The sequence below is a fragment of the Sinohyriopsis cumingii genome, chromosome 13 (assembly GCF_028554795.1).
Source record: "Sinohyriopsis cumingii isolate HCF-2022 chromosome 13, ASM2855479v2, whole genome shotgun sequence".
Taxonomy (NCBI): domain Eukaryota; kingdom Metazoa; phylum Mollusca; class Bivalvia; order Unionida; family Unionidae; genus Sinohyriopsis; species Sinohyriopsis cumingii.
Window position 1 is genome coordinate 43,484,131 of NC_142973.1, and position 15,194 is coordinate 43,499,324.

The 15,194-nt window shown below is 36.9% G+C and overlaps 1 protein-coding gene across 1 annotated transcript in view; it reads left to right on the forward strand.

Moving 5' to 3' along the window:
• The window catches only part of LOC149785310 (kinesin-like protein KIF27), a 168,864-nt gene that overhangs the window by 109,502 nt on the left and 44,168 nt on the right, over positions 1–15,194 (forward strand). Inside the window, exons 25-27 of the mRNA XM_089979203.1 lie at positions 7,252–7,351; positions 9,969–10,114; positions 13,000–13,099. Of these exons, the coding sequence (XP_089835329.1) occupies positions 7,252–7,351; positions 9,969–10,114; positions 13,000–13,099 (346 nt within the window). The remainder of the gene's footprint in view (positions 1–7,251; positions 7,352–9,968; positions 10,115–12,999; positions 13,100–15,194) is intronic.

Here is a 15,194-nt window from a genome sequence, read left to right on the forward strand (position 1 = left end):
TAACCTGTCATATTTACAAAGTGTTGAGGGGTTCTTGTGATTCAGAAAGTGTGTTTTAAGGTCCAGAGTGGAGTCTGTGTGCGTGATCCATAAAAACGATGTCATCCAATTCATACATGCCAACCATTATGCATTTGTCATAATCATTATGCTTTTTTTCACCTAATTGTACCTTATGCTTGCCCATATATAGATTATGTGTTTGTGATATATTAAAAAATCAAAATAATCAATAAAAAGCTGTGTTTATCATTTTTATTATCATCCCTTTAATCCCATTCAACATATAAACTTGAGAATATTTTTAAAAAAGAAGACTGCTGCATAAGAATAGCATGAGAATAAATTTATTCATGCTAGACCTACATGTACTTTACTTATTTTCTATTTTTTGCAACTGCATGTGACACATTTCCCAAACAAAATATGGTTTTCTTTAATTTGAAACTTTACCTCACAGATTTATTATATTGATAATATAGTTAGAACGTGAACCAGTCTGAACTTTTAAAGAAAATAGCACCAGATGTTAAGTGATACAGGCTCTAATGGTGTGAGTTGTGGATGTTATAGGACTGAAAAATGTTAGAGCGGATGGCTCTTATGAAACTTCAAAACATGTCAGATCAGAAAAGGGACAAGTCAACACCGCTTTACAAATTTGAAAAGAAGAATATGAGAGTGATGTAATACAGCACTTGGATTGAGCTCTTTGAAGAATTTATTGACTTCATGGTCATTTAGTGAAAGTTAGCAGGTAGACTGGTTAAAGTGAGTGTTGACTATGAATAGTTTTTCAGATTGTTTTTGTATTTGTATTCTGGTTGAAACTGACATGGATTTTGCCAAGAATTTTGAATATCTGTAGATTCATGTTTAGCAGAAAAAATAAATGTACATTTTTCATACAGTGTAGTATAATTATGGCATGTAGTGTATAGATTACACTTTTTATACTCAGATTACACCTTTTTGTCACTAATGTTAGCAGTAATTACACTTATACCTCTTTTAGGGTTGGCATGTATGCTAAGATAGAATTAGCTACCTATAGAAAAGATTGGAAATTCAACTCTGAATAAAGAAAAACAACTTGTCTCTTTTCTTCAAAGCATTTCATAGACTTACAAAGAATGAAATAGTTGGTACATTTAGTATTTTTGAATATTAGCGTTGTCAGATATCACCACACACATATACTTATACATACATGCCAACCATTACGCTTTTGGCATAATCATTATGCTTTTTTTCACTAAATTACACATTATGCGTAACTGTATTCGGATTACGCGTTTTCGTTATATCACCCTGCCCATAAAATTAATAATTTGTTTTCTCATTTTTATTAACATTCCATTAATCCCACAGACCGTATTCTAGAAAAGGCGGCTTCTGTGTAACTATGACATAAGAGTACGCTTGTCCGAAGACTTGCATGCACTTTCCTAACAGTATTGTTCTATTTATAGTAGTTGCCCTATTTCCAAGAACATGCTGGTTTCTACTTTTGACCTCGGTTTCTATTTATAGCATCTGTTTGGCTTAGTTAGGAGAGAACAGACTGGTTTTCTAACTTTTAATCTTTGCTCGCAGTTTCTTCGTTCTAATTCATATCAGGTACAGAACCAGTCTGTAGGTATTTGGCACTAAAAGTCAGGTCAGATTCATTCTAGTCGATGTGTGTGTTAGAGCAAAATTATTTTTCAAATAATTTCACGGATTAGGAAAAGATGAAAAACTGACTCAGAGATGAATACATGAATTACACAATACAGCATGCCATTCTAGGGCAGCTTCACACCCCTTGCAGGCTACATGGAAAGGATTTTAATATTGGTCATGGTGGTAAAACAAAGAAACCTTGAATTAGCTCGTTTTACTAACTCTAGTACTAACGTAACTTCTTTTTTACAGCAGAACTTAATTGTGGACACAAATTTTATAAATGCAGAGGCATTATCTATGGAGTTCTTAATCGAACATGGACTACCCCTAGCGGTAGAAGACTACATTGGTCCTTTGTTCAAACAGATGTTTCCCGATTCCAAAATGGCAGAAAATATGCATGTGCAAGAACAAAATCATCTAATATTGTTAGTTGTTTAGCAGAAGATACTTCACTTAAAATTGCAGAAGCCATGAAATTTGGGCCATTTAGTATTGCAACAGACAGGAGTAATGATTATGACCAAAAGTTGTACCCAGTCTGTATAAGAGACTTTGACAACAAAAAGGGCAAAGTCAGAGTGCTCTTCTTTCATTACCAGAATTAACAGTAGATTCCACTGGAGAAAACATTTTTTTTTTATTTGCTTGTCAAGTTTGCAGAACTGTATGGAGTTTCAGGTGATACTGCATCAGTGATGACTGGAATTCATAAAGGAGTTGCAATCTGTATTTAGAAAAATGTCTCCATCATTGTACATATCAGGTTGTCTCTGTCATATGATGCACCATGCTGTAGAAAAGCCTGCTGATAAATTAGAAGGAAAACTCTTGAATCAAGTTGGCACTCTACCAGACAATGTACTTCATGTGGACAGAGTTCATTTTTTCTTCTTATTTCCCAGCTTAATGACCCAATAACTGTAAGATATAAATTTCCTCTTCTTTGTCAGGTTATGAAAGGAATATTGGTTCTTTACCATTCTAATGCTGATTTTGAGAGATTGTTCAGTATTGTTAACAAAAATAAAACTTAATCCAGATCCAGGCTCTGTAACCCAGCACTTAGTGTTCTACTGGTGTGCAAAACATTCATAATCTCAGCTGGTACAAAGTGTTTTGAAATGAAATATGAGAGTCTGTTGGTTTTTAAAACTCAAAGCATTATATACGAAACTTGAAGCAGTAATTGATGTTAAAAGTCCAGAGGGATAAATAAATCATTTTGTACATAATGCTTATTGAATTGTTATCATGATATATGTGGTTTACTCTTTTTTCTGCCTGGATTACTCTTTTCACTTTTTTCTTGCCAGGGGTTGGCATGTATGCTTATATGCAAACTCTCACATAATTACAACCACACTGACATTAAATAAAAACATACACTAAGTTTCCATCTTTAAAATACTTTGGATGGCAAAATCTATAATGCTTAATTTCATTGCTGGGATTGCTTGCTTTGCTGACAGCTTATTGCTTCATAAATCACCTTAAAAAATTATTCATACTTGAACACTATTCCAGCAACTGAAATAATCATTCTTGTTCTTCTACATGCATCTAGCACCTCTTTGATTTATCAATAACTTAAAATGAATGGGATTGTTCCAATTTGTAACTTGACCTATGCAAATTAGCACAATGAGCTGCCCCATAGCAGTCTTCAGAGGACTTGACACATCACCCAAGCCAAATAAGTAATAGGTGAAATGGTGGTTGTTTATATCTGACTTCTTTGCCTTTTAATTGTTGTATAAGATGCCCTAAGGATAGTTTTACATGAGTTCTAAGCAGGACTTTTATACATGATACATGTTATGGGCATATAGTGAAGTGTTTAGGGTCTGTTTGTTGTTTTTTTTATTTTATTGAAGATTACTGAAAATCGTGTTTTTGAAACACAGCTGTGTCAGGGGATTTGAGACACAACTGTGTCAGAGGATTTGATACATAACTGTGTCAGGGAATCGTGTGTTTTGCTTTGCACATGTGATTACAGGTATACAGCTGAACCATCACACTGAGAGAAGGATGAAATTATGCATCAGGAGATCTGGTCATTAATTGACAAGAGGCAGTGGAGTTTGTTTAGAAACTGACATCTTTGGTTGTTTAGAAACTGTCATTTTGGGGTGTTTAGAAACTGTTGTCTTGGTGTGCTTAGAAACTGTCATCTTGGGGTGTTTAGAAACTGTTGTCTTGGTGTGCTTAGAAACTGTCATCTTGGGGGTAATATTTCATGCTTTTCTTTGCACAAAAGGCCAACAGCAAGCTCAGGTTAATGATCAATTTAAGTCACTTTAACCAATAAATAGTTATGAAAACATTCAAGATGGAGACAGCACAGTTGATCCAACTCTTTGTCAGAAGGGACAAGTTTGCTATCTGTCTCAGTCTGATTGATGCATGCTTTCATGTCATGGAAATTCATTCAGTTTAAATATTGAGAAAATATTTAGTAGTTTCAAGCCCTTCCTTTGGGCGAAACATTATCCTTTGGATGTTTACAAAGATTCTGAACTGCGTCATGACCCTGTTACAGTCAACACATTGACATCAGTGTATTTAAGAACTGCATCATGACCCTGTTACAGTCAACACAGTGACATCAGTGTATTTAAGATCCTCCTCCAGGAGCATGTCATACATTTTATTCATTTGACTCACAACAGGAATTCTCTGGAAAAAGAACCAACTGGAAATTACAATATGAATAGATGCCAATACACACAGTTGGGGAGCCCATCTGTTGATTGGCTTTATATTGTCGGCAGCAATTTTTGGGGCTGGAAGAAATGCTTCTTCACAGTAGCCTCCTGGAAATGAGAGCTACAATCAACACCTTTCATTTCTTGAATGACTACCTATGGGGGAAAATAGTCTTAATGTCGGACAGTTTGGTGGTGGAGACCTACCTCCTCAGATGGAGGAACCAAATTACCTGGCCAGTGCATTCTGGTTTCTGCTTGATATGCTTACAACTCAGTATCAGTGTACAAATCAGACACATTTGACACATTTCTATCAAACTCAGTGTCTTGGCCAACTCTGTCAAGAAAGGAGTAGATCATTCATACCAAATGGTCCATCCATCAATTGGTCTTTCACTGGATTTGCACACTTTGGAGGTGTCCAGTGATCAATCTTTCTGCAATAAGGTGGAATCACAAACTGCTTACTTTCATCTCTAGTTCTAGAACATGAAGCTTGGGCCACTGACACTTTGAATCAGTTGGGAGGGGTTGAAGGCCTATGCCTACCCGCCCATGGTCTTAGTACCAAAAATAATACAGTAGTTGAGGGGGCAAAACTGCAACCTGAGTCTGATAGCCCTTCTCAGATGGGACAAGTCCTGGGTCAGTGATTTACTCAGTTTGGAAATAGATTTGGCCAGGTAAATTCTGGCCAAGCTGAATCTTTTCTGACAACTGTGGTCACAAATATTTCATCACTGTCCAAACCAACTTCTCTCTATGCCTGGCTCTTGTCATGGGAGCCTTGCAAAATAAAGAATTTAAATCTTCAATCTTGGAGAGAATCTCACAAACAAGAAGGTCCTTCAATGTGAAGGCTTTGAGGGAAAGTGGTGTGTATTCAGGAACTGGTGCAAAGTCAACAAATTCCTCAGTAGACAGACATTTTTCTCAGTTTGTACAAAGAAAAAATGCTGGCCTCGATTTCCATAAAAGACTACATCTCCATGATATCGAACACTTTGAGACAGGATGGCAGAGTGTGTATTGGTCATGGTAAAGATCTATCAGACCTGCTAGCCAATTTTGACTTAAATAGACCAAAACCCTTCACCCTATTTCTGAAATGGAATCTTTCATATGTTCTGACATGACTCAGTTCAGATACATTTGTGCCTTTAGCGAGAACCTCACTGAAGCTACTATCATATAAAAACCTGTTTCCTGATAGCTTTAGCTTTGACGTGCAGGGTGACTGAGTTATATGCCCTTTCAGTCGATCTAAACTATCTCCAGTTCAGAAGGGATGGTTCCATGGTCCTAATTACATAACCAGGCTATGTAGCCAAGAATAGGCTGCCATCAGTGGGCAATCAGAGAGTGATTACATGCTATCTCACTCTTTGACAGATAGATTGAGAAAAGCGACCATGCAAAATCCTTTCTACGTTGGAAAGCATTACTTGAAGCTTACAGAGAAAAGTTGTGGGACAAGAAAACAACTCTTTCTGCAGTGAATGTTGAGAAGGAGGATGTCACCCCTCATTTCCTGTCATTATGGCTGAAGTGGATTATATGCTGAGCATATCCTGAAGTTCCAAAAATCATGAAGATTTTGGGTCATGAAGTCAGAGCAATTTCTGTGGGCCATACTTTTGGATGGAACATTTCAGTTCATGATATCATCGAAGCTGTTGGGTGGCATGCACAGTATACCTTCCTGAGTTCTTATATCAGGGATTCTTGTGGGTGCAGTAGATGCTGCCCAGATGACCACCAAACCCAGCTGATGTCAGCACAATTTCATCACGAACATAGTTTAATGATTTTACTGAATTCACAAGTAAAACATTTGTCGTAAGAACAGTTCAGTAATCATCCTAGCTACAAATAGCTGCCATGGATCACTGGACCATTGGTTCCTCTGCTTTTAAGCTAGGAGAATTAGTTATCTTCATATATGGAATCCAGCCATTCTTCCCACAAAGGATGTCCAGGGTATAGAAAGGACACTAAACATTCCAGGCTTGTATTACCTATTCATCTAGTATTATTGCAGTTGGCAAAATATTTGAAGGAGAAAGCAAATTTTTTGTAAATTATGCTTCTCTTGGACTCCCTACCATGCAGTTGATATATCACTCAGCTTAAAACTAATGGCACCTGGTGGTGGCAAGGGTAGGTAATAGGTACAAATTACTATCTGATGTCAGTATATGACATAGATGGAAAAGACAGTTTTCTTCTTTTTAAGAGGGCTGTATTCAGGAGGTAGCAGGCTTATTTTCCTGTCATTAATCTGATTAAGTATTCTCAGAGAAACATAATTTACTGAAAATTTGTTTTTTTTATGAATCATTATAAAGCTAAGACCATTTATTCTGTGACCTGCTGACTGCTTCTTTTTTTGATTTTGACTGCTCTGGTGGCCTGGTGGTTAGGGCATCCACCCCAGGTGTGGGAGGTCGTGGGTTCAAACCCTGGCCGAGTCATACCAAAGACTTATAAAAATGATACTAACAGCTGCCTCGCTAGGTGCTCAGCTTTAAGAGGTTAGTGTTACGATTGGTCAGCCTGGTGTCAGGATAATGTGACTGGGTGGGACATCATGCTACATGTCGGCGGCATGATGCCCCAGTGCTAGATATCACTTTAAACTGCCACACTGCAGACATTGTATAGATATGACTGGAAAATCGTTAAAGCTACATTAAAATTCCAAATCACACAGACCCATTTGATTTTGTGCTTTAATTGTGAGCTTGACATGCAGACCCTGGCCTTCTAATTTTGGATATAAACTTTCTTTTTGTGTAATTAAAGATAACTTGAATTATTGTCTGATACTGAATCGACTGAAACCTAATTGAATTTACTGTGATTTCAGGATTCAGGATTTAGAGCTTGCAGTGGATCGCATGAAACAGCAACAAGAAAACCTTCAAAAGAAACTAAAAGAGGAGACGGAGACAAAAACCAAATTGGAGGTAGATTATTAAAAAGATCTTTTGTCTTGATTCTTTCAGATCAGAAATATAGCCTGTAAATGTAACCTTTAATTCTTAGCCACATCAGTCCTTAATTATATAAGTAAGTGTCATCACATGATGCTGTACTTGACAAATTTTAGCATTTTATTTACTTTTGCAGAGGAAGAATCTTAATGGGTATGTAGTTGAAGGAGAAACTAATTTATGCTAGGCACACAACATGATAAGTCCATTTCTCATCAGTTTAGTTTACGTTTGCAGTTTGGTTTGGTTTACCAAGAAGCAAGAGTAAATTGCACATGAAAGTTTCTACACTAGAGTAGTTTGCTGGACTCAAAAGTATATTACAAATGATACCATAGAAGATATCTTTTGTAAAGCCTTAAGCTGCATGCCGTTAAAAACCTAATTATTTTGTGCCATAGTTATCCATTTGAAAGGCTTCAGGCTTGCCTCTGAATTATACCATAGTTACCCATTTGAAATGCTTCAGGCTTGCCTCTGAATTATACCATAGTTACCCATTTGAAAAGCTTCAGGCTTGCCTCTGAATTATACCATAGTTACCCATTTGAAAGGCTTCTGGCATGCCTCCGAATTATACCATAGTTACCCATTTGAAAGGCTTCTGGCTTGCCTCGGAATTATACCATAGTTACCCATTTGAAAGGCTTCTGGCTTGCCTCTGAATTATATCATTTTTCCAGAACCAGCAGCATCAGTATCATCAGTGTAGATGGGCTTTGTACAAGTTTTTGAAAATCATCAATATCTGTAATATTACCATCTGTTATTTTATGCTACAGTGCTCCCCCTCTTATACAGCCCACCTCACCAGCAGCGACCTCACCTACACTGCCAGTTTTCTTGGTACCAATAAGTTTGTGTACGAAAGTACCCCTCGTGGGCAGCCATCCCTCTGATGTGGCATGTGGCCAGCATTTTAGTTCAAAAATGTAAAACTTACCCCTCATGTATATGTAATCTTGATTACACTAGACAACCAAGGGGCAAATGGGTCCTGGTATAGCCTAGAAGTTGACCCAAAATGGACATGAACTTCATCTTTAGGGAGACATACACTTGTACATTCTTCATACCATAAATAACATGGCATATTCAGTCAAGTAAACTTTATACTTTGTTAGGACAAAAGATAGTTTGTCACTGCTGAATGACTTGTTCTCTCTTTGGATTAGTACATTAGGAAGGCACAGCACTGAATTTATCATATTTTTAAACCATGCACTTCATAGAGTGACAATAAACATTTCATGCTTTCAGATAAGATATAATTTGTCAAGTAAATAGGTCTAATGCTCATCAGGTGAAACAACATTCATGGTAAATTAGCTGCATACCATTATTCTCCTAGCCACTGTCTACAAATCTTATTGGACAGGTGCTTCCTTGAGCAAAATTCAATGTATATAACATTACTCACAGTAACCTACCGCACTTGACTGACAGCTTTTGTTACCTGTCACCACAGATAGTTACCTAGCACCACAAATTGTCACCTAGCACTACAAATAATTACCTAGCACCACAAATAGTTAACTAGCACTACAAATTGTCACCTAGCACCACAAATAGTTACCTAGTACCACAAATAGTCACTTAGCACCACAAATAGTTACCTAGCACTACAAATTGTCACTTAATATCACAGATAGTTACCTATCACCATCAATAGTCAGCCCATACAGCAAAACCGATAATTTAGACTGCATAATTTTAGCCATATGGAATACAATCCATGAAAGGCTCCAGCCTCATGAACCATTTCTTGGCTAGGAAACCCTTAGTCTTTATACTGCTGAGAGGTCCATTTAGCTGTTGATTTAGATCGAGTGTAGCAGTGGCTGCCTTTAATATGCAAATGTTTGACAGCTCCAGGCAATCATCACTGTGCATCTGCTGAGCAAAACGTGTTGGATAGAGCCAAATTCTTTAAGACAATGCCTGGATGAAATAAAAAGGAAAAGTCTGCATTTATGTATGTTTGGTGTTTCTGATGAACAATGACTGACTCCATATGAATAGACTGTGGGTTTCATTGGGTGATATGGGCAGAAACACTTTTAAGGTCATCCTCGCAATAGGTGGAGCATTTCAACACAGTTTATATTGGTTAGTTTCAGAAATACTAGCGTATGAGTGCACATCTCTGTTGAGTGGCCGAGTGGTCTAAAGCGCTCACCGTTCCGGATCACTGCCATTTCACCTCTGTCTGTGTGGGCTCGAGTTCAAGGCTCAGCTAGCGTGGGTACATGGGAAAACCTGCCTGTAGCTTCTCGTGGGTCGGTAGTTTTTCCCTGGGTTTTCCAGGGTTCTTCCTCCACCAGTTATACTGGCTGCCATGTATAGCCTATCTTGTACTGAAAAATGGCGTTAAGCCCTAGAACAACAACAACCACATCTCTGCTATGGGAAGTTTGTGTTTTGCTTAGCATGGCAGAGACAAACACTGCAATCAGTCTGAATTGGTAGTGGGTACTTCAGCCCATCACTTAAAAGATTATTTTCTTAGCTTTGAATTGATGAGTAAGATTAGATATTGACGTATAAAACATTAAGACACTGAAATATTATTTTTCCGTTTCTCTTCCAGCGTGAAATGCAGAAAGAGCAACAGAGGGTGAAAGAACTTGAGATTAAGAATGAACAACAGCAGAAAATTTTACGTCGTAAAAATGAGGAGATTGCTTCAGCGAAAAGGCGCCTGCGAAGTGGAACTACCCTACCACCAATTAATGGGTATTGTATAATGTTTTTATCCTTTTGTAAGATAAAAAAATTGGCTTTTATTTCTTTCAGGGTTTGTTTTAATACCAGAGGTACCTATATTTTCAAAGCAGGCCCTTCATCTCTTAACATGTGAATCTAGATATAGAAGCACAGCTATCTTCTGTGAAATACAGCCAAACAAAATGTTAAAAATTGGTGAATTGCAAACTTTTTATGTAATGTTCTCCTTTGAATCCATTCCCCAGTCACACTGAGGTGAGGAAATAAGCTTTTCTACCTCAGCAATCCAGCAATTGCAAAAGAATTTTTTTGTGTCTCTCCCATCTAAACAAAAGGTAAAATGCTTACCCATTACCTCCCCTGACCACCACTAGGTTGTTTACTCAGCCATAACTTTTGCTGGATATGATGAGCATAATGTCTCAAACTCCAAGAAATATTGTGAGGGTTTTCAGTCACCCATTACCAAAGTTTGTGTGGTATCGAATGTGAATGTATTTACTATGTATTGTAATAATTGTTTATTTTAAATTGTTGATAATTATGTGAATTATTTGCAGTTGTAGACTTTACTGTTCTTCTGACCTTGTGCTCCTTGTGCTACAACATAGCAATATTATTTTTTCACACACTGCCTGTATTTATTTAAGTTCTCTTGCATATTTAGGTAGTAGGCATTGATTGTTTGCATATGTGAACATGTTTTAGCTATTTTCCTAATTTTTGGGCCATTCTTGTCTTTCAAAAAGTGATAGCCGATGGGGAAAAAATACATTAAAGGAAAGAGATTAAGGACACAAATCAGATATGCATGGCCTGTACCAAGTGTTCCTCAAATGCATCATGTAGTGTTTTTTGTGTATTGTTAGAAGAAAGAAGAAGGGGTTATTTGGTTAGCACTCTTCAGCACATTAGTGTTTGGTGATATAATAGAAACAGTACAGAAGCAGGCATCACAAGGACTTCCTTAACAACCTCTCCTCTGACTGTGCTTGCTCCCATGGTGAATCAGTCTCAACCACCTTAGAGAGATGATCTTTGGAAAATAGATAGAGGTCAAACACTGCACAAAGGCAACAATTTTAACCTCAGTCCAACTTAAGGCTGCAACAAGATCCTCAATTCTGGAGGCAATTATTAAATTAAATGGGATAGATGTCTCCTTTGCTAAAACTTCTAACAGGGGGAGCAAGTTGCAGTAGACCCAAACTATTGCCAGTTCAGATCAGATGGTTCTTTGGTCCAAAATGACACAACCAGGTTTTATTGTAAAGAAAAGGTTGCCATCAGCAGGCAGTCAAACAGTAGCCATCCATCCGCTCTGTCATCAATAACTCTAGATCTTTTTAAGCATCATGTTTAACAGATCTGATACGTAATATAGGCTGTTTGGCTGGCAGGCACTGTCTTTGTTCTCAAGCTTTAATCAGCAGAGAAAAATTTAATCTGGTAAGTCTGGTGGCTGCAGCCCAGACCATCACCAGACCAGGTGGAGCTAGCACAACCATACCATAGGTGTGAAAAAAGCACTTTTACTTCATTCAGCTAAAACTTTTACTTGGCAATAAAAAGTTTTTCCATCTTTATTTTATTCAGTACAGATGTCATGGTTTATGTGACAGTCAGTTGGGCTGGTCTGATGTTAGGAGTGTGGTTTATCCACATATAGGGGATACAGTCTGTGACAGTTGTGCTGGTCTCATGTTATGAGTGAGGTTTATCCACATATAGGGAATACAGTCTGTGACAGTTGTGCTGGTCTCATGTTATGAGTGAGGTTTATCCACATATAGGGAATACAGTCTGTGACAGTTGTACTGGTCTCATGTTATGAGTGTGGTTTATCCACATAATATTGAATACAGTCTGTGACAGTTGTGCTGGTCTTATCGTATGAGTGAGGTTTATCCACATATAGGGAATACAGTTTGTGACAGTTGTGCTGGTCTCATGTGATGAGTGAGGTTTATCCTCATATAGGGAATACAATCTGTGACAGTTGTGTTGGTCTCATGTTATGAGTGAGGTTTATCCACATATAGGGAATACAGTCAGTGACATTTGTGCTGGTCTCATGAGTGATTTTTATCCTCATATAGGGAATACAGTCTGTGACAGTTATGCTGGTCTCATGGTCTCATGTTAGGAGTGACGTTTATCCTCATATAGGAAATACATTCTTCATCCTTTTCACAGTGACCATGTTATGTTAGCATTGCCTCCTTGTATTAAATATTCTCCTAATATTAATTTGATTAGAAAATGTATTCAAAGGAGAAATCAAATTTGTTAGTTTTTATGTTTCTTAGAAAATATTAACCCAGTCACATTACCATTAAACCCTCTTGTGGCACCTTCCTGCAAATGCAAGCATCCTTGTTCATGTATCACTTGTGAAGAAAAAAAAGAGGAAACAACCATAACCTAATAGAAGTGGTCAGGGTATGTAATGGGTAAAAGAGGGAAGACAATATCTTTCGTCTTTGAACTATTACTGGATTCAAGCGGTATCAGAGCTTCTTTCCTAACATTACTTTGATCGGGTAGGTATTTTGGGAGAAAAATAATTTAATAAAAGATCTGCTTTTGCACACTTTGTTTTTACAGATCCTTGCATTATTATTATTCTGGAATATACCCCCTCCCATCAAGCCAGACAGTTTATGTTTAGTGTGTTTTGGTTCCATCAAGGAATGTAGAAATGGAGGTAAAGGAGTTAAAATATTAGCAAAGAAGTCAAATATCAAGAAATAATACAGACAGTGAGTCATAGTCTTGGGTACAACTGCCTGTGCTGCCAAGATGAACTTTTGCACTGTTTTTTTTTTAAAACATTGGACACAGTACAACATCATTTATCCATACTATATTGTATTCATTGCTTTTAACTACAGAGAGGAGCATGACAGCAAGATAGAGGAACAGAGAAGATGGTTGGATAGTGAAGTGGAAAAGATTGTGGAACAAAGACGACAGATTGAAGAACTCCAGCAGGTAGAACTCCATCTGCATTACCTAGTAGTTTGTAATAGACAAATTGTAGTCTCCTAACTGGCACAATTTTTGCCATTTTTTCTTCATTAGCAGTTGCAAAACTTGTGCGTAACTTTCAGTTGGCAACAACAGTTGTGTGCAGAAGTTGTACATTTTTTAAAGTAATGTACAGGGAACATTTTGTAGGCAATGCATAATATTCTATAGAACCCATTACATGACAAGCTAGTACTAGTAGATACCACTGTGTTTTAGTTCTCCTGATCAAAGACTAGAAGAGGTTATGTGATTCTCCATCTCCTTTTATCTAGTGTCTGTCCATCGACACTGTTAGTCTGTTATCAATTCATTTCCTAAACTACTGTGTGGATTGCAATAAAACTTTACACACACATTTATCCCAGGGTCTTGTCCTGGTCCCAGATGAAAAAGATGCATCTCAGACATCCAGTATAACCATCATGGTGGCTATCATGAAAATCTTGTTATCACTACACTCAGAATGGATGATCATCATGAAATTTATTTTTACAGTATTTAGTTGGTCCTACACAAAATTAGTGCCATTTATACCTCCAAGATGGCTGCCATGATAGCCAGCTTAGAAAACTTGGTATCATGATTCACATGTGGTTTTCACTAAAAGCCTTCTACTTATAAATTTTTAGTTGATCATAAATGAAAATAGTGCCAATCAGACTTTCAAAATGGCAGCAGTGATGGCCAACGTAAAAATCTTGTTAATGCTGCTTCCCCTAAATTGATGGTTATATCAACATTGGGTTTATTTAAAATTAAGCTTTTTGCAATATTTAATTGGTTCTGAATGAAAATGGTACAGATCTGAAAAGCAGACCTAGTTGACTTCGGAGTCAAGTCAAAAGGTCATTGCATACATTTTTGTACTTTATTGAGCTTATCAGCACAGTGACAAATGAATTTTAAAAAGCCTTTGCATTTAGTTGATTTTCAAAAAGTAAGTTGACATTGATTTTAAAGTCAGTTGTCAAAGGTCATTGCATGCATTTTCATCTGGGACCAAGACAAAACCATGGGTTTTTAACTGTACTACCCTGTGAGCATGATAACACAAAGAAGTATGAATAGAGTTTTATGAATCCCAGTTTGTGGATATATAAATTAGGAACACCTTGAATTTTGCTAGTTTGATCACATATGTTTTCTAAAGCACATTAAGTAATGGGTGAACCAAATTTGGCATGTGGGTATCTGTTAGACATTTCTGAGACAAATTCAGCAATCTTTCATCCATGTTATCAGGTTCAAAGTCAAGTTTCATGATAGGGAATTTTGTACTGTACTTAAGGCATCTTGTGAACATATTTTCTCTGTTACAAAATTAGGTATGGTGGTGTTTTTCAGAAATATCTGAGATCATATCATTGCTCAGCAATCTTAAGGACAGAGGAAACATACTTACTGTTGATTTCTGGAAATTCTTTTCAGCCATTGCAATGTCATTCCCTTTGAGGGAGTGTTGTTTGGTTTTGTTTCTCTCAGATCTCCATCTACCAGAATGAGAAAAAGTGCTTTGCTAAAAAAAAAAAATATAACTTTTCTTCAAATACATAGGTTAAAAACAGATTTTTAACAAGAAGTATGTTTGAAAATGTTAGGACTGCTGGAACTTGTCATCAGTTCTATTTGTAGTATTTGTAAAGAAATAATATATTAGTTGGAAAGAAAAATAAAATTGATATTGAGTTTCTTCAAATGATAATACTGAAATTATTTAACTGGCTGCTCAGTGCTGAATTGTAATTACAGTAATACCTCGAACATTTGCGAGGTTAGGTTCCAGAACCAGTCGTGGATCAGGAGGAATCGCGAATGTTTGGTACGAGTCACTAAAAATGCTAATAAATGCTTATTTCTAGGGTTTAAACCCTAAATATGACCCAAATCATGCTCCCAAAGCACTTTAATTTCATTTAAAAGTTAGCTTAATACATTACCCTTAAAAAGAGAAATAAATGGTTGACGTAAAAATAGAGTACAGTATCGCCTAATGGGTATTTGCCACACTAGCGCATTTACAGTACGGTACATGTTTACTAATATTACCCCTATACTA